We start from the raw sequence: 26,110 nt of genomic DNA, 5'->3' as shown, positions 1-26,110 counted from the left end.
AAGTTGGAGTGGTTGAATACAGTGCTTTTGTGTGGAGGGAGAAAGAGTTTTTCTACACTCTGTTCTCTCCCCACTACACGGTTCTTTTTTAACACAAGTAAATGTCATACACTGCAGCACAGCACACGGTGCACACAACTAAATGTGCTTTTAACCATCATCCTTAATGAGCAGTGAGCAGCCATGACAGGCGGCCAGAGAGCAGTGTGTGGGGGCGGTTCAATACCACCTCTCAGGCACCTTGGCGGATTGGGATTTGATCCTACTGATTACAGGGCCTCTTCCTTAACCGCTAGGCCGCCTCTGCTATGTGATTAAGAGTATATAAAAATGTGTATAATGTTCTTATACAGATAACTTAAAGTACAAAAGTTGAAGTATATCAATATAAGTATATGACGTTTTTAAAATAAATGAAAATATTTTACATACAAAAGATTACATTATACATTCCTCAACGTTTATTATGAGCAAACAGTTTTTTCTTGTCAATTATACATCTCATTTACATAGTACAGATGAACTGTGCACAGTCTGTTTTGTGCTATAATGCTAGGTGCTAGTAAAATAAGCCTCTGCTGAAATAGACTTTACAGTGATTTGGAAGGTACTTTCCCCATTAAATGCTTCTTTGTGTTTTGCTCTGGTTTTAACAGAATTATATAGCATTTAGGAAAATATATGCAAGTCATTAATCCAAAGCTAGAGGCTAAAATGGCAAATATTTCAAGAGCTACAGTGAACTTGCCAGGAGAGCTGACATAAGCTGGGATAAAGGTGATCCAGACAGCACAGAATATCAGCATGCTGAATGTGATGAATTTGGCCTCATTAAAGTTATCAGGCAGTTTGCGAGCCAGAAAAGCCAAAACAAAGCACAAGACAGCCAGGACACCAATATAACCCAACACGGCCCAGAAAGCCCCAGCAGATCCCAGGTTACATTCAAGAATGATTCTCTCTTTGTAATGTGACATATTTTTAATGGGAAATGGGGGTGACAACACCAGCCACAAAATGCACACAAGGACTTGTACTGATGAAAAACCAACAACAGTCATTCTTTGCTGTGGAGGACCAAACCATTTCATGACATTACTGCCTGGAAGTGTAGCCCTGAAGGCCATTAATACAACAATAGTTTTTACTAATATGCAAGAGATGCAGAGCACAAATGTGATCCCAAATGCAGTGTGACGCAGCATACAGGATGACTCTGTAGGTCGACCAATGAAAGTCAGAGAGCAAAGAAAACACAGAGTCAGTGAGAAGAGCAGCAGGAAGCTCAGCTCAGAGTTATTGGCTCTGACAATGGGAGAGGTCCTGTGTCTGTAGAATATACCACTCACAGCAATAACCATACAAGTTCCTGTAATGGAACAAACAGTTAATATGATCCCAAGAACCTCGTCCCATGCAAGGAACTCAATTGGTTTAGGCAGGCATTTATCTCTCTGTGAATTTGGCCAGAACTCATCAGGACAGGACACACAGTCTGGAGAATCTATTTGAGATGAAAAACGTAAATCGGGTAAACATGTATTAATTTTGATTTTGATAGTCATAATGGCTGGAATGTAGAGCATTAACCCTCTTCTACAAATATAACAGTTTGTAATACCTGTATGATAGCTGATCTCTCCTTCTCCACATGCAACACAGTCATAGCAGCAGATAGGCTTTCCTTTCTGTGCTGCCTTCCTCGTACCAGGAGGACAGTTTTCATTACACACAGATGCAGGGACCTTACATTTACAAAAATATATGTACATCACAGCAGAAAAAACAATTCTCCATAATTCTGGGTGACATCTTAAAATTACATTATGAGTTCTGAATCATACCTCTGTTCTCCCATCTAGCCAGGTGATGTTCCTGATGAGGCGTAACTCATGGTCTTTGGGTTGAGAGGCATCATAATGACCAACAGTCACAAACTGAAGCCTCCCTTCTTTAGATACTTGCCAATTGATGAGTTCATATATAGCCCCATTAGCAGGGTCTCCATTACTGTTGAACATGACTGAATATCCATTAACTGTGAAATTAACTTTTTTAAGCTGTTGAAGAACCTGAGGCATCAACAAACATATAAATAAATAAAACAAGTAATAACATTATGCATTATATGTAAATTATACTGGAATATATTATATTTTTTGACAACGTCTTAGTGTTTTATATATATTATACCTGATGTGGCTCTAAAATCATGCTTTTGTTGCACTTGGGTGAAGCTTGTTGCCTACTGTTACAAACAACACCATGTAGAGCGTGTGCAATGGCATAAGTAGCCTTATATACCATGTTTACAACACGCATCTGTGATGTATCTGTGAAAGAGCTATTCACATTACTCAAATTTTCTGAGCCAGTGCACACTCTTACTCCTTGTTCCAGGCCCATCTGTGTTATTTCTCCCTGCAGCTTACAGCCAAAAGTGTCCTCCCAGAACTCCTTTACCAAAGAAGTCTGAGATGCTTCTATGGCAGAAAGGTCCAGAAGAAACTGTCGAAATCCAGGCATGGCAAAAGCCTCAAAAGAAAACCCAATGGCACCAGCAAACAGGCCAAAATTTAACAAATCTGGCTCTATCATCCACGCCTCGCTACCAATCCACTGAAGTCGAGGTTGAGGCTCTTTTATTAATTCCGGCAACAAGACACGCAGGTCAGTACCTTGCACAAATGCCACAATGACACGTGCAGTAGAATGACGTATAATTTCAGCAACTTGCTTTAACTTGCTTTGAGGATCTGTTTTAAAAAAAGCTACAGAGTATTCAATACAGATTCCCTCCTTGTCTGCAACTCTCAGGAATGATGCCATCCCACTGTTTCCATAGTCAGAATCACTGCGAACAGCTCCAATCCACTTCCAGCCAAAATATTTTACTACATGGGCCAGTGCAGCAGCCTGGAAGTTGTCACTGTGCACAGTTCTGAAGAAAGTAGGATATTGCTGCTTATTGCTCAGGCAGGAGCAGGTGGCTAAGTGACTCACCTGAAATAAAAAAAATAGTCACAGAGTAGGTGAGTCAAATGAAAGGTTAGTTCATTAACATGAATTCACCATTTATTTTTACATATTTATAAATATATGATCCATATTTATACATTTGCACCTCAAGGACAAATAAAGATTTTTTAATTGAACAATTTTTATTTTTTTAAAGAAAAATTGTGTTACTGTATATATAGAGAAATACTGTTACCTGAGAAATTCCAAATAGTCCAAGGATTCGCGACATGCCTATGCTTGATGCTGAAGTGGAATCTCCAACAACTGCAGCAACACTGGCCACCTTGGGACAAGAAGCATCTGTAACAATTTCAGCATCTTGTCCATTTGCGAGCTGGAAAGCAGCATTCACAGCCATAGGAATGACAGTACAAGAGTCGTGTATCTGGTAACCTAATGTAATGTTTGGCAAGAGATCTTGTTTGCTGTTTATTTCTTTGATGGCAAATTCCATGGCACGTGCAAAACTTAGACCTGTTAACAATAATCTGTAAAAAAAAAAAATATATATATATATAGAAACAAAATGTCATTTAAAAAATAAAGTGTTATATTTTCATACATATCACTCAACTTTACGTACCTCCCCATGCACTGCGTAGGCTCAGGTTGTCTGGTGTAGTTGTGTTGCACAGTGCGTACTTGAGAGTGGAATGAGAAAACTCCTCCAATTACAAAATCCCCTTCCTTGGACAGTATAGGTGGCTTTGAAATGCCTTGCAGTCTGCATCTTAAAGAACTTGCTTTTAGCACCACTGAATCAAAACCAAGTACCCATTTGACTACAAATACAGTCAGAGCTGCAAGCTTTGATTTCCACATTGCTTCTGAGGAGGGTAGCTGACAGGACACTTTTACATCTCACACATTTATATATCCTCACCCTTTTAATGTTTATGTGAGGTGTGGTTAACATCATCTGTTCAACCAGTCATGAACTCATTATAATAATCCATGTTTCTCTCCATGCTTAAACGAATCCATGAAATGATATATACTGGACACATCCACAGTCTTCTGTTAAATAATACTTTTTATGATAGTTATGAATTTTTATTAACTTGTCACTCATACTGTTCTGTCTGTATTTTCATTTTTATTCAAAGTGGCATGTTCTCATTTTCACTTCTGCCCTAAGCGTCTTATAAACAGCATGATGTGCCTTGAGCAACATCACCTATACTAAACTCATATTTTCTACAGACGCCCTCAATAAAGCTGCCCAGATGCTCTTGCTAGCAATATTAAAGAGTATCTATTTAGTTTGTTCAAACATTAATTGAGTTGTGTATACATAAAAAATATATATATATTTGGAAAGCAATCAAAGCTTAAAAGACAAGCAAAGGATGAAAGAATGAAGGGAAAGAGTGAAGTCATCGTTAAATTAGTTCATTTCACAAAATTAGTAAAAAAAAATAAAAAAAGCAGAGAGAGAAAAAAAGAGTCAAAAATGCTAACCTCAAAAATGCTAACGCATCATGGTCACAATATGCCACGTGAAATTTGGTGACCTTTAGAGCATGTTGAAAAATTTGCATGTTAGTATGCTAACATCAAAAATCCTAACAGGGCATGGTCACATGGTCATGTGAAATTTGTTGACGCTTGAAACATGTTGAAATATTTGCATGTTACCATTCTAATGCTAGCATGCTAACATGAAAAATGCTAATGGGCGTGGCCACGATGATTCACATTGAATTTTGTGACGTTTGGGACATGTGAACTATCTTAGGGTGTACTCACACTAGGCAGTTTGAACCTTGCCCGAGTGTGTTTAACTGGCAAAGCATGGTTCATTTGACTAGTGTGAGTGCTCCAAGCCGTGCCCGGGCGCGGTTCATTTAGCCGGCCCTGGTCCAGTTGGAAGAGGTGTGCCAGAGCACGGTTCAGTTGTACTCGGGCACGGTTCGCATGAAGTGTGAGAGCTAACAGTAAGCGTCATGTCACGTTTTTTCAACGTTCCAAAACCAACATGGTGGGAAAAGGGTCACTTTGGTCTATGGCAGAGGTGCAATGTTTGTTGGAAATTTGGGCAGATCGAGAGCATACAAGAACAGCTGGACAAAATGCATAAAAACTCCCGATATATTTCGCAAAAATACGGGATTATCTTCTTCATCGTGGATACCAAAGAAAAACTGAGCAGTGCCGAAACAAGGATAAAAACTGGCTGTGAGAGGGCTGTGGACCACTGCGGACCAAACGACTCTGTAGTAGCCACAAAGTAACCAGAGCGATGGACTCCATTGCATTAAGCGAAAGCGTTGCTCTTCCTATTTATCCTGAATCCCCTCCCACCATAATGACGTAAGCGTGCTCTGGCACGAATGCTGAAAGCCTATGTGAGTGCAGGCCAGAGGGGGAGTAGGGAGGGGGGACAATCGTACTTGGGCCCGGTTCACAGCAACCGTGTCTAGTGTGAGTACACCCTTAGTTGGAAGACTGAAAATGTTACCATTGAAAGTGATAAAGTGAAAGTATAGTGGTTGTCATTGTGATACACAGCACACCGTGCACACAACGAAATGTGTCTTCTGTGTTTTGGCGCATAACCCATAGTGAAAGAGAAAATTAAGTTGGCCTTATTTATTGTTTATTTGTTAATAAAATCCCCTTCCAGCATGTCCTGCTTCTGCGCTTCTCTCGCTCATCAGCAAGCCGGCGTGACAGAATGTCATCCCGACAAAAGCACAGAGGAAAAAAGTAGAGGAGAAGGAACGCCGCGAAAAGCCCGGTGCGACGAACGCGGACGCCAGAGGAGAGACGCAACAACGTTCTGGTTGAGAGCTTTCTCCCCGATAAGCCATGGTACGCGGCGCCGCGTGATGACGTCACCCCCGGGAAAATGTGCGAAACCCGGAAGCGACAATGTCGGCGGGTGAGTGGCCTAAGGGAAGACGTTGGCGTTGACAGCAGCAAGGAAGTGACATGGGCAGCGAGCGCAGAGGATGTGACCCCCACGATCTTTGCCATGTCAAGCCAGGAACTCTGCGCTCTGCTGGCAAGGCTCCCCGTGGACTGGGACGATACGTACGACGACAAAAGCACTGGAGACCAGTCCACGATTGTCGCAAGGACCATGGGGACCCACGTCACTTCCAGGGGGGTGAGAAGCAACAATGGCAGCGTCCCTCCACCGAGGAGGTGGGCAAGCTCCAGCCCGAATGGCCAGAGTACTGCTCATGGGAGTTGATTGCACCCTGGGTCCAGAATGCCAGCAGGGTGGACGACCCTCAGAGTCACCGGTGGGAGGACACGGATGACGTAAGCGGCAATGACGTGGATTTTCGTTGGGCGGTCGGGGCCGGAATGGCTCCACTCAGTGCGCGCGTCCGAGATTGTCATGACATCCGTGAAGACCCACGTGACTTCCGAGGGTACAAGGTCGACATGGACTACGACGAGGATGACGGCGATTGGGCGGTCAGTGCCGGGATGACTCCGCCTATCGTGCCCGTCCAGGATCATCACAAGGTCCGTGGAGACCCACGTCACTCCCAGAGGTGCGACAACAGCGAGGAGGAAGACAAAATGTCCCTATTTTCTGGACTATTTCATGTAGGATATTTTTGCTGTCAATGTAATATAATGTGTTCATACATGTGTCTAGTAATATTAATATATTTTTGATGCGTGCGTTTGAGACCTGCATGACAGGGATGCTGGCTCAGATATTGCAGTACGGTTTATGAAGAACATTCTGCATTCGAGAAGCAATGTTTCATGACATGTAAGTTAGCACTTTCGTGAACATTAATTATTTGTACAAAGTGTACACATAATTGTGATTCTGAATTCTTCTTGAATATGATGGCACAAGCTTGGCACACAGATCCTTGGTCATGTTTGCACTTGAGCTAAATTTTTCAGCTTTGTGGCAGAAGCTCTGACTATTTATATCAGGGGTGAGCTCTGGTGGATTCTGATCGATATCGTGCCAGCGCTAAAATGGTTCTTACCCCCCCAAATGTTCCACAGTCCCTGTCTTTCTCGTCGGCTGCACTACTGGGGAGTGAGTAGGGGTTGAGCTTGGCCCAGCTGCATGGGTTCGTCGAGGTCTAAGGGGGGGTGAAGTCGTCGGAGCATCAGGCCGGAGTGCAAGGGAAAGGGGCGTCGTTACACCATTCTTGGTCGCGCTCAGCGAGACATCGATCAATGGACGTGACCAGCATAACGTGTTGCCCCGATCGCGGTTCACCATCTCATCTTTAACCACCTCTTGGAGGCCTTGGTAAAATGCGGTGGGGAGAGCAGCATCAGTCCACTCACTGTCGTTCGCCAGGGTTTAAAATTCAATTGCGTAATCGCTCATGCTCTGATTTCCCTGGAGTAACGACATAAGTCACAGTGATGCAGTGCGCCGCTGTCATTCCACCGGCGGCATTACCCAGTCCTGCGCGCGTACTGTCAGCCACGTAATAATGTATGTGACCGTAATAATGTATGTGACGGCACTGGGTGGTAAATCCACAACATTTCTTGGGGCCATTGTTGTACAGCGGTGGCAGTGCGAGGCCCGCCAGGACAGACATATGTGGGGGTGGCATGGGAGCCTGAAGGACTGGGACCACCAGGTTGAGACCTGCGCCGACAGGTCAGCAAGAGCGGAGCTGATCTGGAGAAGTGTGCGCTGTTGCTGGAGCTGTGTGTCTTGGTGATCCGGGATTGCAACGTGCTGCAGCTAGGAATCCGGTGAAGCACTTGCAGAGATACTAGATGAGGGGGAACAGGCAGCCCTACCAGGAGAGGACACTGTACGAGCTAGGGAGGAGGACCGGAGGCGCTTGGTCTGTGAGGGAGAGACTGGCGGGGAATGAGGACAAGGAGGAAGCAGTGGACATGCTGCAGCGCGGCGGGGAGTGAGTTCGGGATCTGTGGGAAGTACCGGGGTCGAGGAGAACCGGAAGACGGTGGGTTTCAGGATGGTCCGGGAGGACGTCTTGGGCGGCAGGAAGGTAGGGGAGCATGGAATCACGTCTTAACAGAAGGATCAGGCAGTCACGAGGTCAGGGACAGGCAGAAGTCGTGGCCAGAAAGTTCAAGTCGGAGTTCTGTGGTGGTTTCACAGGGGCAGGCAATTCTCGAAGTTGGGGGCAGGCAAAGGTCGTATTTCACGGGTCGTGGTCTTTGGGGCATAGGTAAGTGAGCAACTGTCTCTGGTGATGAATCTCATTCAATGAGCGGGCGCGTCTCCTCGGAGTCACCTTACTTTTATACTCACCGCTGCCCACTTCCATTTTCTATTCCAGATCGTTGTCTCCCTGGCTGGTCTGGCAATCTCTGGTGGGCTGGAGGCACGTTGGACATGACAGTCAAGGAATAAACAAGAGGGCAGGATTCATCTTTTAAGTAAGAACATTCTTACTTCGCCAAGTCGAAACAGTAAACAAAACAATGACAGAGCACCGACCACAGGTGCATGCTGGTTTAAATGCAGTTACATCACTCATTCTGCATTCCCATGCAGAGTGGAGGCGGCGTGCCATCGGTACTACAAGATGATAGCAGGCTCCAGGATGAACCGGCTCAAGACCTACTCTGTAGGTGGAGTTTCTGAGTGGAGAGCCACACCCAGTTACACACCCAGAAGCGCGGTTGTCCGGGTTGTTGAGGGTCAAGCTGGGTAGTGGTTTGCAGGGTAGTGGAGTTGACACCACCTTCCCGGAACCTGGTGGTTAAAGATGGCAAGTTGATATGCATAGCATATCACCGGCAGCAGTTGAAGAGGCCATGGGATTCTTGGCCTGGTTATAGATGTGACATGCATTTACGTAAGCCGTCGGTTGGCCATGATGGGCCCGAGGGATAAAGGAGGAAGCTTGTTGATGGCCCAGTTGTCTGGAGAGAGAGTGGAGGAGTGTCCCCACTGAAGTACTGTTGGCTGGCACGTTCCGGGATGTAGACCCATCCAGGTGGCCCGGTGGAAGGGCCTGTGTTGACGGCCTGTGCTTCACGTACATGGGTTTCAAAGGACCACTAAAGGGGACCCACGACTCATGCTGGAGGCAAGATTGGTGCTGGGCCGGATGGGTTGGAGTCAGGTCAGTGTTATCGGGAGATGGTATTCGCTTTGATGTTCTGATTGCCGGGCCAGTATGTTAGATGGAAGTTGAATTGTTAAAAAATGACGCCTGCCTCGCTTGCCGGTGTGTTGAGTTATTTTGCCTGCCGGATGGTGATCATGTTCTGATTATTGGTCCAGACCAGAAAGGGGGTTCCACTGCTGTATAACTGGTGTCGCCACTCCTTTAGTGCCTACTTGACTGCTAACAGCTCTCGGTCATCAGAGTAAACTTGTGTGAATATGTGTGAGAAGTAGCAGATTTCTGATCAAGCCCTCATTGAGACAAGATGGCACCAGCGCCCAAATCTGATGTGTCCACTTCGATGATGAATGGGAGAGCAGGGTGCTGAAGGACAGGTGCCAGAACCAGACGACCGCAGGCAAGGTGAAAGGACGGCTGGTCCAGGTCCACTAACTTCTTCATAACCTGCTGTTCACTGGGTGGTGTGGTGCTGAGGAACAAGACTATGGCCATATCTCCTGGTCTGTGAGGTGGTAGCTGGACTGCCATAGTGGGGCTGAAGACGGACACCAGGTCGTGATAACATGGAGTAACTGATAAAAGAGACTGTGATGGAGCAGGAGGTGGTGTGATTGGTAAGGAGGAAGACATTGGCGATGACAATTGGAGCCCCAATCTTGCAGTAAGTCAGCTGACCAGGAGAGATGGGGTTTGTGGATGGCTGCCATGGATAGCCCAAGATGATGGGTGGGGTGACAATAGGTGTGACGAGGTATGAAATAATTTCTGCATGTGTGTCCATCTGGAACATCAGATGTATGGTCTGATGGGTAATGGGTCCTGATCCTACCACCTGGCCGTCGACTGCCGTGATGTGGTGCCGCACGAGAAGGAAGTTGTGTTGCCAGGCATAGGTGGTGGGCATGAAGTTCAGCAGGACAACAGGAAGAACCAGCCTGGCAGGAGATGGCATGGACAATGTGGCGCACAAACAATAAATACAAATAAACAGCGGCGCGATGGCCGAAAACAATTTAACTACAATAAAGAAAAACTAAAACTAAACCGTAGGCGTGTGGCGATTGCCAGAACTGAAAATACACATTTACATACTATACGTGCACTAACGTCCACAAAAATGCCGGAGACCTGGAAGGGGCGGAAATATCTGGCATTTATGCGCTGTCAGGATTGGCACTGGTGTTGAGCACAGCTGCCGTCAATCCTAACAGAGCCCCCCCTCCAAGGGCTACGTCCTCAGAGCCCCAGCAGTACCATCAGTGGAGGTGGCGGGGCGGACGGTGGCAACCACAGGGCTCCTGCCCTGCTGTATCCTCCCCTTGGAGGACCCGGACCCTCGGCCTGGCTCCCCGGCGTGGTCCCTCATGGCGGCCCCGGACCCTCGGCCTGGCTCCCCGGCGTGGTCCCACATGGCGGCCCCGGACTCTCGTACCTGCACACAATAATCAGGGCCGATCCATCTGGGTACGTGTGGACCCTGTCTCCACACGTCCCCTCTGACATGTCTTGTGTCACCCCCTGCACCGCGCAGGGAGATTGTCCCAGGCTGGTGCCTTCTGGGACTATTGCCAGACCATCCGGCTAGCCCCTTCTGCGTCCATTGGGACAAGCAGGCCCTCTTCCTGCCTGTCACAGCTGGGTCCTCATGCCTACCCGGGGGCTCTATGGTGCTCCACCCCTCTGGAGGCGGACGCAGCCCCATGCCTGGCCCGCCCTCCTCACCGGCTACTGGAGGACCCAGCTCAATCACTTCCCCACCTACCCTCCCCTCAGGAGGAGCCCCCAACCCGAACTGCACCCCCCAAAAAAATTCTTTGGGGGAGCACCCCCCCCAGGTGGACTTAGGGGAACTTTTGGGCTCGTCCACCTCGCCTTGGACCAGCACATTCGGGTCAGGAACCTCCTCCCTGGGGTTCGGCTCCGCGGCTGGGTCGCCATCTGGTGGACGCAAAGGGGGGAAGTGGGGGCGACATACGGACACATATACCACGCACACACACACAGACAGAGACAGACAGAAGAGAGGGTCGTCTGGCTCCCTCTCTGGGCTCTCCGGGACCTCCTCAGGGAGCACAGCCAGGATCTCGGGAGGAGCGACCTTCTCGTCGCCCACCAGTGCTGGGTCTTCTTGCCCCGGATCCTGACTGGCGCTGGATGTGGTGGAGGGGCAGAGTTCGATCCCTGGCTCAGGCCGATCAAACTCCGCCCTCAGTGTCTGCTGGAAGTCCCAAAGACTCCTTCTGTCGGTCTCTCCCTGCTGCCAGAGGGCTGCGCCCCAGCCCCATGCTGATCCAATCAGACACGTGAGGATGGTGGTGATCTCATCTGTGTCTGCTGCCCCACTGCAGGGTCCCGGGACCCTTGGGCCTTCCCACACGGGGCTGGGCTCGTTGGTGGAGATGGTGGTAGGTGTGTGGCGTGGGGGGTGGTGGACATCTTCTCCAGCATGCGGGGGCGCTGGTGCTGCGCTGCCGATCAGCTGGGGAACGTCCGGGCAGAGGGAAGGCGGGTCGGCGACCGGAGCTGGATCCTCCTGTCGCCCTGTTCCACCAGCTTACCCCCACATCGCTGTCTTCCTCCTCGCTGTTGTCGCACCTCTGGGTGTGATGTGGGTTTCCACAAACCTCGTGACGATCCTGGACTGGCACGATGGGTGGAGCCATCCCGACACTGACTGCCCAATCGGCATGATCCTCATCGTAGTCCGTGTCTACCTCGTACCCTCGGAAGTCACGTGGGTCTTCACGGATGTTGCGACAATCTTGGACGCACGCGCTGGGTGGAGCCATCCCGGCCCCAACCGCCCAACAAAAATCCACGTCATTGTCGCTCACATCATCCGTGTCCTCCCACCTGTGACTCTGAGGGTCTTCCACCCTGCGGACATCCTGGACCCAGGGTGCGATCAACTCCCATGGGCAGTACTCTGGCCATTCGGGCTGGAGCCTGCCCACCTCCTCGCTGGAGGGACGCCGCCATTGTCGCTTCTCACCCCCCTGGAAGTGACATGGGTTCCCACGGACCTCGCGACGATCATGGACGGGCGCGTCTCCCGTGCTTTCGTCGTCGTCTGTGTCGTCCGAGTCCACGGGGAGCCTTGCCAGCAGAGCGCAGAGTTCTTGGCTCGACATGGCGAAGATCGTGGGGGTCGCATCCTCTGTGCTCGCTGCCAACGTCACTTCATCGCTGCTGCCGACGGCAACGTCCTCACTCCGCCCACTCACCCGCCGACGTTGCCGCTTCCGGGTGTCGCGTCTCTCCCCTGGCGTCCGCGTTCGCCGCGCCGGGCTGCGTCCTTCGTGGCGCTTTTTCTCCTCTGCTTCCCACCTCTGCACTTTTGAGGAGGTCTCCGGCATTCTGTCACAACTACGGGCTTACGGGGGAAGGAAGCGCAGAGGTCTGACATGCTGGGAAGGGGTTTTTATTAGTACACAAACAATAAATACAAATAAACTGTGGCGCGATGGCCGAAAACAATTTAACTACAATAAAGAAAAACTAAAACTAACCCGTAGGCGTGTGGCGATTGCCAGAACTGAAAATACACATTTACATACTATACGTGCACTAACGTCCACGAAAATGCCGGAGACCTGGAAGGGGCGGAAATATCCGGCATTTATGCGCCGTCAGGATTGGCCACTGGTGTTGAGCACAGCTGCCGTCAATCCTGACAATCAGACAGACAAATTGCATTTTCATGCGGTGTCACGTGACAAAGAAAAAGTGGAAAATTATTTCCAGATGCACTGTATAAGGTAACAATAATATAATGATAAGATAACCTTCTTTTAATTATTAATTGGGTTTGACTAAAAGAAAATGTTGGTTTTGTCTATTTTGGTAAGTACTCGTACTTTGATGAATGGGTTTAATAGAATAGAACTGCACTTGGAGCAAGGCAAATCATCAGCAGCAATCTTTGACATGGTTGAGTAATTTCTTATGATTCTACCAAGCTTGTCATTGTGTGGGAAAACTGGGTGTCTCGGGAAAGACACATGAAGGAAGCACACTAGAGGAAACAGATTTCATAGCAAGACCCGGTGAAGGAGTACCATAAACATTGTGATGTCATCAAAATGGGCTGTTGCGGAGTGCAGGCTGCTTCCTGTGCAAAGCCTTGTCTAAGTTAGAGGCTGAGAAAGTCCAGATGAAAAAACAAGCTTGGGCACTGCTAGAGGAACAGTTTTTACTTAAGTACATAACTCCACATGTGTTCATTTGCATTTAGTGAGAATCTACTGTATGTAAATGGTCATGAAAATAAAGAAAACACGTTGAATTAGAAGGTGTCCAAACTTTTGGCCTGTACTGTAAACAACGTTAGTATGATATGGTAGGAAGAGAACAAAAAAGTTCACCATCTGAGACAAACCCACATTTGATCCTGACTGGATGGTAGGTCCCGAACAGGACAGAGTTGAGGTTTTTGTGGTCAACTGAACCTTTTCCTAACTGGAAAGAAATTTTACATTCTAAGGAGTTGCAGAGGCTCTAGATCAGCCTTTATGAAAGGGCTTAGTTGTGCACCATATAGTGTGCACAAATGCTGCCCAAGGCTCCTCCCAAATCAACTATACGTCAAAGAAATCAACTAAACAAGCACATAAATACAGAGAGGGACAATTTAATTTTGCTTTCAGTCAACTATGTTTTGTGTTGCTATCAAATTAACTACTACAGTAACTGATTAATAAAATGCTTAAAAACGGCCAATGTAGGGCATCTATCTAAGACTGAAAACACTGATAATGTTGCGAATTAACCCCATGGTCTACTTACTGAAATGCTTGGAACACAGAATGGTGGCTTTCAACAGATGCTGCCAGAAGCAAAGATACCTAGTCTAGACCATGTCCCCAATCCAAATGGAGCTACGTGAGGAAGAGTATATACAATGTTGATATATGGAAGTATGTGAAATATTTGAAATAAATGAAAAGATTATACATACAAAAGTTTATACAGGTAAATTCGTCAATGTTTATTATATAAATATTTTTTCTTGTTAATAATGTGAAAAATTATACATTTAATTGAACATAGTACAGGTGAACTGTGCGCAGTCTGTAATGTACTATAATGCAATGTTCTGGTAAAAGTAGCTAATGCAGAAAAACTTTTTACAGTGATTTGGAAGGTACTTTTCCCATTAAATGCTTCTTTGTGTTTTGTTCTGGTTTTAACAGAATTATATAGCATTTAGGAAAATATATGCAAGTCATTAATCCAAAACTAGAGGCTAAAATGGCAAATATTTCAAGAGCTACAGTGAACTTGCCAGGAGAGCTGACATAAGCTGGGATAAAGGTGATCCAGACAGCACAGAATATCAGCATGCTGAATGTGATGAATTTGGCTTCATTAAAGTTATCAGGCAGCTTACGAGCCAGAAAAGCCAAAACAAAGCACAAGACAGCCAGGAGGCCAATATAACCCAACACGGCCCAGAAAGCACCAGCAGATCCCAGGTTACATTCAAGAATGATTCTCTCTTTGTAATGTGACATATTTTTAATGGGAAATGGAGGTGACAACACCAGCCACAAAATGCACACAAGGACTTGTACTGATGAAAAACCAACAACAGTCATTCTTTGCTGTGGAGGACCAAACAATTTCATGACATTACTGCCTGGAAGTGTAGCCCTGAAGGCCATTAATACAACAATAGTTTTTACTAATATGCAAGAGATGCAGAGTACAAATGTGATCCCAAATGCAGTGTGACGAAGCATACAGGATGACTCTGTAGGTCGACCAATGAAAGTCAGAGAGCAAAGAAAACACAGAGTCAGTGAGAAGAGCAGCAGGAAGCTCAGCTCAGAGTTATTGGCTCTGACAATGGGAGAAGTCCTGTGTCTGTAGAATATACCAGTCACAGCAACAACCATACAGGTTCCTGTAATGGAACAAACAGTTAATATGATCCCAAGAACCTCGTCCCATGCAAGGAACTCAATTGGTTTAGGCAGGCATTTATCTCTCTGTGAATTTGGCCAGAACTCATCAGGACAGGACACACAGTCTGGAGAATCTATTTGAGATGAAAAACGTAAATCGGGTAAACATGTATTAATTTTGATTTTGATAGTCGTACTGGGTGGAATGTAAAGCATTAACCCTCTTCTACAAATATAACAGTTTGTAATACCTGTATAATAGCTGATCTCTCCTTCTCCACATGCAACACAGTCATAGCAGCAGATAGGCTTTCCTTTCTGTGCTGCCTTCCTCGTACCAGGAGGACAGTTTTCATTACACACAGATGCAGGGACCTTACATTTACAAAAATATATGTACATCACAGCAGAAAAAACAATTCTCCATAATTCTGGGTGACATCTTAAAATTACATTATGAGTTCTGAATCATACCTCTGTTCTCCCATCTAGCCAGGTGATGTTCCTGATGAGGCGTAACTCATGGTCTTTGGGTTGAGAAGCATCATAATGACCAACTGTCACAAACTGAAGCTTCCCTTCTTTAGATACTTGCCAATTGATAAGTTCATATATAGCTCCATTAGCAGGGTCTCCATTACTGTTGAACATGACTGAATATCCATTAACTGTGAAATTAACTTTTTTAAGCTGCTGAAGAACCTGAGGCATATAAATAAATAAAACAAGTAAAAGCATTATGCATTATATGTAAATTATACTGGAATATATTACATTATTTGACACCTATATATATATATATATATTATACCTGATGTGGCTCTAAAATCATGCTTTTGTTGCAATTTGGCAAACCTTGTTGTCTACTGTTACAAACAACACCATGTAGAGCATGTGCAATGGCATAAGTAGCCTTATATACCATGTTTACAACACGCATCTGTGATGTATCTGTGAAGAAACTATTCACATTATTCAAATTTTCTGAGCCAGTGCACACTCTTACTCCTTGTTCCAGGCCCATCTGTGTTATTTCTCCCTGCAGCTTACAGCCAAAAGTGTCCTCCCAGAACTCTTTGAGCAAGGAAGTCTGAGATGCTTCTATGGCAGAAAGGTCCAGAAGAAATTGTCGAAATCCAGGCATGGCAAAAGCCTCAAAAGAAAACCCAATGGCACCAGAAAAAAGGCCAAAATTTAACAAATCTGGCTCTATCATCCACCCTTCACTACCAATCCACTGAAGTCGAGGTTGAGGCTCTTTTATTAATTCTGACAGCAAGACACGCAGGTCACTACCTTGCACAAATGCCACAATGACACGTGCAGTAGAATGACGTATAATATCAGCAATTTGCTTCACCTTTCTCAGAGGATCTGTTTTGACAAATGCCACAGAGTATTCAATACAGATTCCCTCCTTCTCTGCAACTCTCAGGAATGATGCCATCCCACTGTTACCATAATCAGTATTACTGCGAACAGCTCCAATCCACTTCCAGCCAAAATATTTGACTACCTGGGCCAGTGCAGCAGCCTGGAAGTTGTCACTGGGCACAGTTCTGAAGAAAGTAGGATATTGCTGCTTATTGCTCAGGCAGGAGCAGGTGGCAAAGTGACTCACCTGAAAAAAAAAAAATTACAGAGTGGGTGAGTAAAATGAAAGGTTAGTTCATGAACATGAATTTACCATTTATGTTGACATATTTATATATATGTGTTGCATATTTATACATTTGCCCCTCGAGCACAATTTTTTTTCCTGTTGATTTTCTAATTTAACTAAAACAAAATTAAAAGAAGAATATATTAGGAAATGCTGATACTGGATTTAAAAAGCATTTCTCTCTTTATTTGTACCTGAGGAATTCCAAAAAGTCCAAGGATTCGCGACATGCCTATGCTTGATGCTGAAGTGGAATCTCCAACAACTGCAGCAACACTGGCCACCTTGGGACAAGAAGCATCTGTAACAATTTCCGCATCTTGTCCATTTGCGAGCTGGAAAGCAGCATTCACAGCCATAGGAATGGCAGTACAAGAATCGTGCATCTGGTAACCTAATGTAATGTTTGGCAAGAGATCTTGTTTGCTGTTTATCTCTTTGATGGCAAATTCCATGGCACGTGCAAAACTTAGACCTATTAATGATAGTCTTTAAAAGAAACGAGATAAAAGAAATTAAATGTTGTGTTTCTCATTTAATTCTTATACAGACACACACAAACACACTAACCTCCCCGTGCACTGCGTAGGCTCAGGTTGTCTGGTGTAGTTGTGTTCCACAATGCGTACAGTTGGGTGTAGTGAGAAAACTCCTCCAATCACAAAATCCCCTTCCATGTAGAGTACATGTGGGTTGAACGTACCTTGCAGTCTGCAGCTAGCAGACGTTTCTTTCCACACTACAGATTGAAAACCAAGTACCCAATGGATTAGAAACACAGTCAGACTGGGAACCTTTGATTTCCACATTGCTTCACAGGAGAGATGCTGATAGGTGACAGTGTGTCTTGCACATGTTTTTATACCCTCACTTACCTTTTTATCTTGACACTCAATACTAATCGAGGTGTGGTTTACCTCATCTTTGTATCGCGTCATCACCTCATTGTAATAATTTTTTTTTTTATTTTATTACAGTGGTGTGAAAAAGAATTCGCCCCTCTCAGATTTCTTACTGTTTTCCATATCATATTCCAGTCTTATTTAAATGTTGCAGATAATCAAAAAATTATAAATATTAGTCCCCACAACTAAACATACAAAGGTTTTTTTGTTGTATTTTATTATTAATGGAGAAAAAAGTGATTGCACCCCCACACCAGATCCCACCCTAACATACCATGACATGACATCGATAAGTCTGAAAAAGGATATAAAACCATTTCTATAGCTTTGTGATTCCATCAAACCACACTGAGAGCCATTATCCACAAATGCTGACAACATGGATTAAATGGAAATATGAATTCTGCTGTCTTCCAAAAAATCCAGAATATCCAGCCATCTTTTTGTTACCTCAAGCTGAAACAAACTTGGGTTCTGCAGCAGAACAATGGTAAAAAAACACACCAGCAAGTCCACCTCTGATTGGCTGAAGAAAAACAGAGTGAAGGCCTAGTCAAAGTTACTTTGCTTAAATTCTACTTAGGTAAAAGTACCCATCTAAAAATCTACTTGAGTAAATGTAAAAATGTACTTAATTTAAAATGTACTTTGAGTTAAAAATACTTAGTTACTTTCAACAGCACTAGTCATTTTTATTGAACGTTTAGGTGGTATAATGTGCAAACTATGTATAAATCAGCCCATAAAACATTTTTAAGCACAGTTGGCCATAAAAGTATCAAATTCTGAATTGTTCGGTCCAACTCAAAAATTACAATAGAAAGAGAAAATAAAGCCAAAATCAAAGTATCTACAACAATTCTTTATTAACAAACTGCTCGGAATATACAAGGTGCAGTGTGAGGTGTAATAAGGGCTGTGAGGTAGGATGGTGCTACTCCATATTTGGCTTTGTAGGCCAGCATCAGTATTTTGAACCTGATGCGTGCAGCTACTGGGAGCCAGTGGAGGGAGCGTAGCAGAGGGGTGGTGTGGGAGAACTTGGGAAGGTTGAAGATCAGTCGTGCTGCTGCATTTTGTATTAGTTGTAGAGGTCGGATGGTACATAGTGGTAGACCAGCTAGAAGGGAGTTACAGTAATCCAGTCGTGAGATTACTAAGGACTGAACCTGTATCTGGTGGCCTGTGTTGACAGATAAGGACGGATTAGTCTGATATTGTAGAGAAGAAATCTACATGAGCGGGAAAGATTGCTGATGTGAGTCGAGAAGGAGAGTTTGAGAGTCTATTGTTACTGCAAGAAGGAGAAAGCTGTGAGTTGTCAGGTGGATCCTTTCCAAGTCACTTGGTAAGATCGCTCATCAAGGTAGGAAACAAACCACTGCCATGCTGAGCCCCGAATTCCAAGCTTCTTCAGGATAGATAAGAGAGTCTTGTTGTTAACTGTGTCAAATGCTGCAGAGAGGTCAAGGAGAATAAGCACAGATGACAATTGTGCCGATCTGGCCACAAGTAGATTCTCAGAAACAGCCAGAAGCTGAAACAGCCAGGCCGTCTCAGCTGTTCTAAAGCCAGACTGGTTAGGATCCAGGAGGATGTTCTGTGACAGATGAAGTAATAGCTGATTGTAGACACAGTGCTCAAGGATTTTAGAAAGAAATGAGAGGAGAGAAACCGTTTGGTTTCTTTGATCAGCGGGGGGTTTCTTTGATCAGCGGGGGGTTTCTTTACAGTTGATAGCTGTAGGATCAGCGGGGGGTTTCTTTAGGAATGGAAGAACCCTGGCTGTTTTAAAGGCAGATGGTACATGGATGTGATTGAGCTGTTTATGATACAAGGAATGAAAGGGATGAAGTCAGGAGAGATGGTTTGGAGCATTGCGGAACGGATTGGATTTAATGGACAGGTGGTTAGATTGCCTGTAGATATGATCTGAATGATTTCATCTGATGTGACCTTCATCTGATGTGACAATTGTAGAATCTTCAGAGGGTAGAGTATGATTTTTGGTGGAGAATGTCTTGCAAATTTGGAGGAAACCAGGCACCGCTCATCACCAGGCCAATACCATCCCTACAGTGAAGCATGGTGGTGGCAGCATCATGCTGTGGGGATGTTGTTTTTCAACTGCAGCAATGTACAGAGACATCCTGGATGAAAATCTGCCCCAGAGCGCTCTTGACTATTCATCTTTCAGCAGGACTACGCCCCAAACACACAGCCAAGATATCAAAGGAGTGGCTTCAGGACAACTCTGAATGCCCTTGAACGGGCCAGCCAGAGCCCAGACTTGAATCATCTAACTGAACATCTCTGTAGAGATTTTAAAATAGCTGTGCACCAACAATTCCCATCTTTCAGAGGTGGAATGGGCCAAACTGTGTGCCAAGCACGTGGCATCGTATTCAAAAAGACCAAAGGTATATCAGGAAAGTATTGAGCAAAGGCTGTGAATACATTTGCCAAAACCTCAAGTAAACTTATTTTCATGTTAACATTATTTTAGCATTTATACCATTTTGGAATAAGGCTGTAACATAACAAAGTGTGGAAAAGTGAATGCGCTGTGAATAGTATCTAGATGCACTGTATTGGCTATTCTACTTACTGCCGCATCTCTGATGTCCACCTTTCACCCTGTTGGATTCTGGCAAAGAGGGACGCGGTGGCAGCCACAGGGCTGATTGCTCTGTCGGTCATTACCCGTGCTGTAGTACCTGGACCCTTAGGCAGCGTTTGACCCTGCATCCTGCAGGGAGGAGGTCCAGGACCCTCCAGCTGCGTCCTGCCCTGCCTCCTGCAAGGAGGCATTCCCAGACCGTCTGCCAACTTGTAACCTTGCGGCAGAGTAGATCATTTGAGGACCATGCAGGCCCTCCCCCTGTGTCATTCCCTGCTTCCTGCGACCTGTTATGTTTTGTCAGGACACACCGGTCTGGGAATGTGTGGACCCTGCCCCTGCATGCCTCGTTGCTCTCTTCCAACAGCTTACCCCTGTGTTGCAGTCTTCCTCCTCCTCACAGTCAGCCTCTCTCTTACACCCAGCACCATCCTCCCACTAAGCCTTGTCACTGCTGATGTTATCTTTCTGCTTGTCCTCCCAACCACTTGCCCATAATTGTGCCCACTTACGGGTTTCCCCAATCTTCATTGTTGGGGCTGCTCACTCACCACGGCTTGACACACCATGGCGCAACACCCTCACATGGGTGGCACCACTCTTTCCAATCATTGGGGTCCAACTCTCAGGGCTGGCGTTCCAGTGCGCCTAGGTTTCACCCACACCCATCACGACCCAGGGTGCTCTTTCACCATGTCATTTGCCGTCTCTGTTTGTTGCTTCTGCATGTCTTGTTTGTGCTGCCACATTCTGTCATGGTTCAAGAATTTAAATGGACCCTAAGGCATATGATGTAATGTCATGAACTAAACCACAAACACGAAGGTAAACATCGTCTTTTAAGGAGTCCTGATCACTAGTAATCTCCTTAAGTGGCCCCTGGGCATCACAGGCAAGCATTTTACAACATCACTTTTGGTTCCAAATGTGTTATAACATCATTGAATCTTTTCTAACATATTGTGCATACAGTTTCATCTGATAATCTTTTTTTTTTGTCTCATGGTGCCAGTGAAGAAAAAAACAATAATTAATAATTAAGAACACTGACATTGAAATCCAAGATCAAACCAAACATTCAATCCATCAGCCAAGGATTTTTGGAGGCACAAGAGTTCTGACCTCTCCGGCCACACTGTGCCACTATCCAGGAATACAAAGTATTTTTAGTGACAGTTGTTCAAAAGCTGGAAGCCCACACAGTCACCAATCAAAGGGCTTAAAATTAAACAGTAGCATTATTTGTAACAAATGTAGATCAATACAGAACACATAATCAATGCAATACAGCAGATTTCAAAATAATTCTGCTTCTATTTTAATAATTATCACCCATATTAATGAACACCTCAATAAACAGTATGTCGTAATCATTATATTTCGTCAGACTATGATGTAATGATTATAATGATGTAACATGTATTTTTTTAATCAAGCTTGCAACAATAAAAGACACACGATGACTTATAGTCACGTGACACCACACCTCCAACCCATGTGTTTTGATAGCATAAGTGTGTAAGAACACTGTTATTTAAAGATGCACCAGCTACACCTTCTCATGCTGTTGTCCAGCTCTGAAGTGATGTGGATTTCACAGGCATCAGTTCTGAATCTGCTCGGAGCCCTTTGGATCATTGGGCTCAAGGCTGCGGAACCAGACACAGGATCTGTTAGTTGCGCACTTCGGGGAATTTCCAGTCCTCCTGCCTTCAGTAAAGAAGGACATTTTATCATTGGGGGAGTTTTCTCATTCCACTATTACTTACGCATTGTACAGCACAACTACACCAACCATCCTGAGCCACTGCAGTGCACAGGGAGGTCAGTGACTATTTCAAAAACCATTTGAAATGAAATTGTGAATTTACTGGCTTGCTTTCTTGTTTTTTTGTTTGTGTTTTTTCAGAATGTACACCCGGGATCTGCGGTTCGCTCGTGCCATGCAATTTGCTATTGAAGAAATTAACAACAGATCAGATATCTTGCCCAATGTTGTATTGGGTTACCAGATACACGATACATGCTCTGTAGTCCCAGTTGCAAGTAAAATAGCTCTTCAATTTGCAAATGGAAATGACCCCAAAATTACACTGGCTTCCTCTTGTCCAAAGGTTGCCAGTGTTACTGCCGTCATTGGAGATTCCAGCACAACGCCAAGCATAGGCATGACACGACTGCTCGGCCTTTTTGGAGTTCCACAGGTCTCAGGCTTTTAAAACCAAAATCCTGTCTGTTTCTGTAAGATTTGTAACAATTTAGTGGTTGTAAGCTTAATTCATCCATTTTATGACATTAATTTGATTTGATGGAAGTGAAATGGTTGGTCATTTGCTAACACAGCTTAAATTGCAGGTGAGCCACTTCGCTACCTGTGCCTGTCTCAGCAATAAGCACGAATACCCAGCTTTTTTCAGAACCATCCCCAGTGATCATTTCCAAGCAGCTGCTCTGGCACAGCTCGTGAAATACTTCGGTTGGATGTGGATTGGAATAGTTCGCAGCGATTCTGACTATGGTAACAATGGGGTGGCGTCATTCCTCAGAGCTGCACAGAAAGAGGGAATTTGTGTTGAGTACTCAGTTGCCTTCTACAGGACAAACCACCGTAGCAAGTTGGAAAGAATCGCTGAAGTGATTCGTAGTTCCACATCAAAGGTCATCCTTGCTTTTATTGCTTTGGGTGAGATGCGCCTGTTAATGGAGGAGTTAGCAAAGAAGCCCCCACCGCCTCTTCAGTGGATTGGCAGCGAGTCGTGGATGACAGATCAAGAAATATTGAAATCTGGAATGTTTGCTGGGGCTGTTGGCTTTGCTATTGAGCATTCCGTGATCCCTGGATTTCGAAGGTTTCTTTTAGATATCACTGCAGCACAAGTGTCTCAGTCACCAGTGCTCAGAGAGTTTTGGGAGAGCACATTTGACTGCACAATGCCACGAACGCAAACAGAAGTAGATCTGATGCAAGTTAAACTGTGTACCGGGACTGAAGATTTAAGTGCAGTACAAATTCCCTATACTGACACTTCACAGTTGCGCATCACAAACATGGTGTACAAAGCGGCATATGCCATTGCGCACGCTATTCACAGGGTTGTGTGTGACAATGGACAAAACTCCCAGGTGCCCAGGTGCAACAAAACTGAATTTGTAGAGCCACATCAGGTATAATGAGTCTAAACTTAAAAATATTCATAAAACAAAAAAACGACTGATAAAAGTTCCAAAATTTAAAAGAAATAATCAGTATAAAAATAATAAACTGTGGTATTTATGTTTTTCTTTGACAAAACACTACTCTACTCTGAACATTATTCATGCATAATGCATTTAAACATAAAGCTATTATTTCTAATGCCACAGGTTCTTGAACAGCTCAAAAAAGTTAACTTCACAGTAAATGGGTACCCGGTAGCTTTTGATTCTAATGGTGACCCTGTAGCCACATATGAGCTCATCAACTGGCAAACAGGTGAGGACGGCACCATGCAGTTTATAACAGTGGGGCGATATGATGCCTCTCAACCCAAAGGTCAAGAGCTCAGCTTGACTAAGAAGATCACATGGCTAAATGGGCAAACACAGGTAACATTTAATGATACCAAACCTGAGTATTTTTTTCTTGTTGTTACATTACAGTGCATGTTTTTTTTTGGTAGATTCCTGTGTCAGTGTGCAGTGAGAGCTGTCCCCCGGGCACCAGGAAGGCAGTACAGAAAGGAAGGCCTGTCTGCTGCTATGACTGTATACCATGTGGTGAGGGAGAGATCAGCAATGAAACAGGTTTCTATTTATTTTGATGATCCCATAAAGCAAATCACGAATTGTTATCCTTATCATCATACATGTTCAACAATACAATTCAACAATACAAGGTCATCTGTTACTATTTCTAGATTCTCTTGGCTGTGCCTCCTGTCCTGACGAGTTCTGGCCCAATTCAAAGAGGAATGAATGCCTGCCTAAACCAGTAGAGTTTCTGTCATGGGATGAGGTGTTTGGGATTATATTGGCTGTTTGTTCCATTATAGGAGCCTTTATGGTTGTTGTTGTAACTGGAATATTCTACAGACACAGGTCCTCTCCCATTGTCAGAGCCAATAACTCTGAGCTGAGTTTCCTGCTGCTCTTCTCACTGACTCTGTGTTTTCTTTGCTCTCTGACTTTTATTGGTCGACCCTCTGAATGGTCCTGTATGCTGCGTCACACTGCATTTGGAATCACATTTGTCCTCTGTATCTCCTGTGTTCTGGGGAAAACTCTAGTTGTGTTAATGGCCTTCAGGGCTACACTTCCAGGGAGTAATGTCATGAAATGGTTTGGACCTTTACAGCAAAGAATGACTGTTATTTGTTTCACTTTTGTACAGGCCCTGATTTGTACCTTGTGGCTGGTTTTGTCACCTCCCTTTCCATCAAAAAATTTATCATATTATAAAGAAAGAATAATTCTTGAATGTAACCTGGGGTCTGCTGGGGCTTTCTGGGCCGTGTTGGGTTATATTGGCCTCCTGGCTGTCTTGTGCTTTGTTTTGGCTTTTCTGGCTCGTAAGCTGCCTGATAACTTTAATGAGGCCAAATTCATCACATTCAGCATGCTGATATTCTGTGCTGTCTGGATCACTTTTATACCAGCTTATGTCAGCTCTCCTGGAAAGCTTACAGTGGCTGTGGAAATTTTTGCAATTTTAGCTTCTAGTTTTGGATTGATCTTATGCATTTTTGTTCCTAAGTGTTTTATAATTGTATTTAGGCCAGAACAAAACACTAAGAAACATGTGATGGGAAAAGTACCTTCAAAGGCCCTTTGATGCCCATGTCTCTGGCATTATTTACTGTACTGCATTGTTGTCAGTTATAAAAAAATTGTATGCATACATTGACAAACAGTATGTTTAAATGGCATTTAAGATCTCCTAAATCAAGTCCAGCAAGTACCTGAGGGCAAGTCAAGACCATGACTAGACCAGAGGACAAAAAGTGGTACCTATAAGCACTTGCCTATAAAAATGTACACTTAGTGAAACAGGTTGACCATATTTTTTGAGCCTACTTTTTTATCCCTTTTTTATTGCGTGAGCAGCAGGTCTTATTGTTTTCTCTTTTATTGATTGACCAAGCCTCTATGACCCATTCTTAATAGCCTATATAAACAATCATATACAGTCTCAGCAATAATTGCACAAGGATGATCTTGCACAGACTAACAGCTTTAGAATAATTGTTACTTTCCTGATGCGTTTTGCAAAAAAACATATTTTTTATTAAGTCTGTAATACTAAGGAATTATAATTTAAGTTTTACTTCACTAATTCTGCATGGAAATTTCACAAGAGCTTCCATATACCGCCCCCTACTGCTCAAGAAATATCGCAATTTAATATTTTAATAGATAATCTATGAATGATAAAGTAACTACCTCAACCATGTTATCATATTTCCACTTACTTTTAGATATTGCCACCTGAACTTGGAATGGAATGGGCCTGCATACAATATTTGATTTTGCTCAAAAGTGTGACACCAGCGGAATGTAATTTCTGAGGTTAATTAAATTATTTGCTCTAGTAAATAGAAAAAACATGAAACTCATCACATAACAAACAATACATACAGCATCATATACTATGAACCAATAAAATGTTAACACAACATACAATAATAAAATTTAATAGTCATGTACTTGTGCATCGTGCCCTTTCTCAAGCATGACTATGATCTCTAAAATTTTAATTACTTATCAGTGTTGTTTGGCAAATAATTGAAATAATTTTATTTCCAGATTTCCAGTGTGTTATTTTGACCAGTGTCTCTCCCATACTTGTAACTGTATGACTAGAAATTTCAATAAAAATGTTCTTCCTTCTTATACTCATTTCGGTTTTTGAGATGTAGTAGTACAGACACAGTAAATAAAATAAAATAAAACATATAATATAAAAA

The 26,110-nt window shown here is 44.3% G+C and overlaps 3 protein-coding genes across 3 annotated transcripts; 1 reads left to right on the top strand and 2 right to left on the bottom strand.

Moving 5' to 3' along the window:
• Nucleotides 1–590: 590 nt before the first annotated feature.
• On the bottom strand, nt 591–3,843 carry LOC114769367 (extracellular calcium-sensing receptor-like). The gene is made up of 6 exons (XM_028962313.1): nt 3,605–3,843; nt 3,215–3,509; nt 2,194–3,003; nt 1,845–2,072; nt 1,622–1,745; nt 591–1,504 (listed from the first exon to the last, which is right to left on the bottom strand). The coding sequence occupies exons 1-6, from the start codon at nt 3,841–3,843 to the stop codon at nt 591–593; spliced, it is 2,610 nt and encodes an 869-aa protein (XP_028818146.1).
• An 11,548-nt stretch (nt 3,844–15,391) lies between these two features.
• On the bottom strand, nt 15,392–17,463 carry LOC114769369 (extracellular calcium-sensing receptor-like). Its single transcript, XM_028962315.1, has 4 exons — nt 17,214–17,463; nt 16,838–17,132; nt 15,792–16,601; nt 15,392–15,682 (listed from the first exon to the last, which is right to left on the bottom strand). The coding sequence occupies exons 1-4, from the start codon at nt 17,450–17,452 to the stop codon at nt 15,449–15,451; spliced, it is 1,578 nt and encodes a 525-aa protein (XP_028818148.1). The 5' UTR covers nt 17,453–17,463; the 3' UTR covers nt 15,392–15,448.
• A 4,259-nt stretch (nt 17,464–21,722) lies between these two features.
• Nucleotides 21,723–26,036, top strand: LOC114769366 (extracellular calcium-sensing receptor-like). The gene is made up of 6 exons (XM_028962312.1): nt 21,723–21,992; nt 22,078–22,372; nt 22,524–23,333; nt 23,532–23,753; nt 23,828–23,951; nt 24,065–26,036. The coding sequence occupies exons 1-6, from the start codon at nt 21,730–21,732 to the stop codon at nt 24,976–24,978; spliced, it is 2,628 nt and encodes an 875-aa protein (XP_028818145.1). The 5' UTR covers nt 21,723–21,729; the 3' UTR covers nt 24,979–26,036.
• The last annotated feature ends 74 nt before the right edge of the window (nt 26,037–26,110 follow it).

This window comes from Denticeps clupeoides, chromosome 19 (genome assembly GCF_900700375.1).
Source record: "Denticeps clupeoides chromosome 19, fDenClu1.1, whole genome shotgun sequence".
NCBI classification, from domain to species: domain Eukaryota; kingdom Metazoa; phylum Chordata; class Actinopteri; order Clupeiformes; family Denticipitidae; genus Denticeps; species Denticeps clupeoides.
This window is presented reverse-complemented; position numbering and strand designations above follow the sequence as displayed.

What these genes read in the sequence shown, in the direction of transcription:
- LOC114769366 (XM_028962312.1), top strand. Translation starts at nt 21,730, where the DNA reads ATGCTGTTGTCCAGCTCTGAAGTGATGTGGATTTCACAGGCATCAGTT. An exon ending in GGCTAAATGGGCAAACACAG is followed by an intron (nt 23,754 to 23,827) that starts GTAACATTTAAT and finishes TTTTTTTGGTAG; the next exon opens with ATTCCTGTGTCAGTGTGCAG. An exon ending in AGAGATCAGCAATGAAACAG is followed by an intron (nt 23,952 to 24,064) that starts GTTTCTATTTAT and finishes TACTATTTCTAG; the next exon opens with ATTCTCTTGGCTGTGCCTCC.
- LOC114769369 (XM_028962315.1), bottom strand. Translation starts at nt 17,452, where the DNA reads ATGTGGAAATCAAAGGTTCCCAGTCTGACTGTGTTTCTAATCCATTGG. An exon ending in GACTTTTTGGAATTCCTCAG is followed by an intron (nt 16,602 to 16,837) that starts GTACAAATAAAG and finishes TTTTTTTTTCAG; the next exon opens with GTGAGTCACTTTGCCACCTG. An exon ending in TGATTTTAGAGCCACATCAG is followed by an intron (nt 15,683 to 15,791) that starts GTATAATATATA and finishes TATATGCCTCAG; the next exon opens with GTTCTTCAGCAGCTTAAAAA.
- LOC114769367 (XM_028962313.1), bottom strand. Translation starts at nt 3,843, where the DNA reads ATGTGGAAATCAAAGCTTGCAGCTCTGACTGTATTTGTAGTCAAATGG. An exon ending in GACTATTTGGAATTTCTCAG is followed by an intron (nt 3,004 to 3,214) that starts GTAACAGTATTT and finishes TTTTTATTTCAG; the next exon opens with GTGAGTCACTTAGCCACCTG. An exon ending in AGAGATCAGCTATCATACAG is followed by an intron (nt 1,505 to 1,621) that starts GTATTACAAACT and finishes CATCTCAAATAG; the next exon opens with ATTCTCCAGACTGTGTGTCC.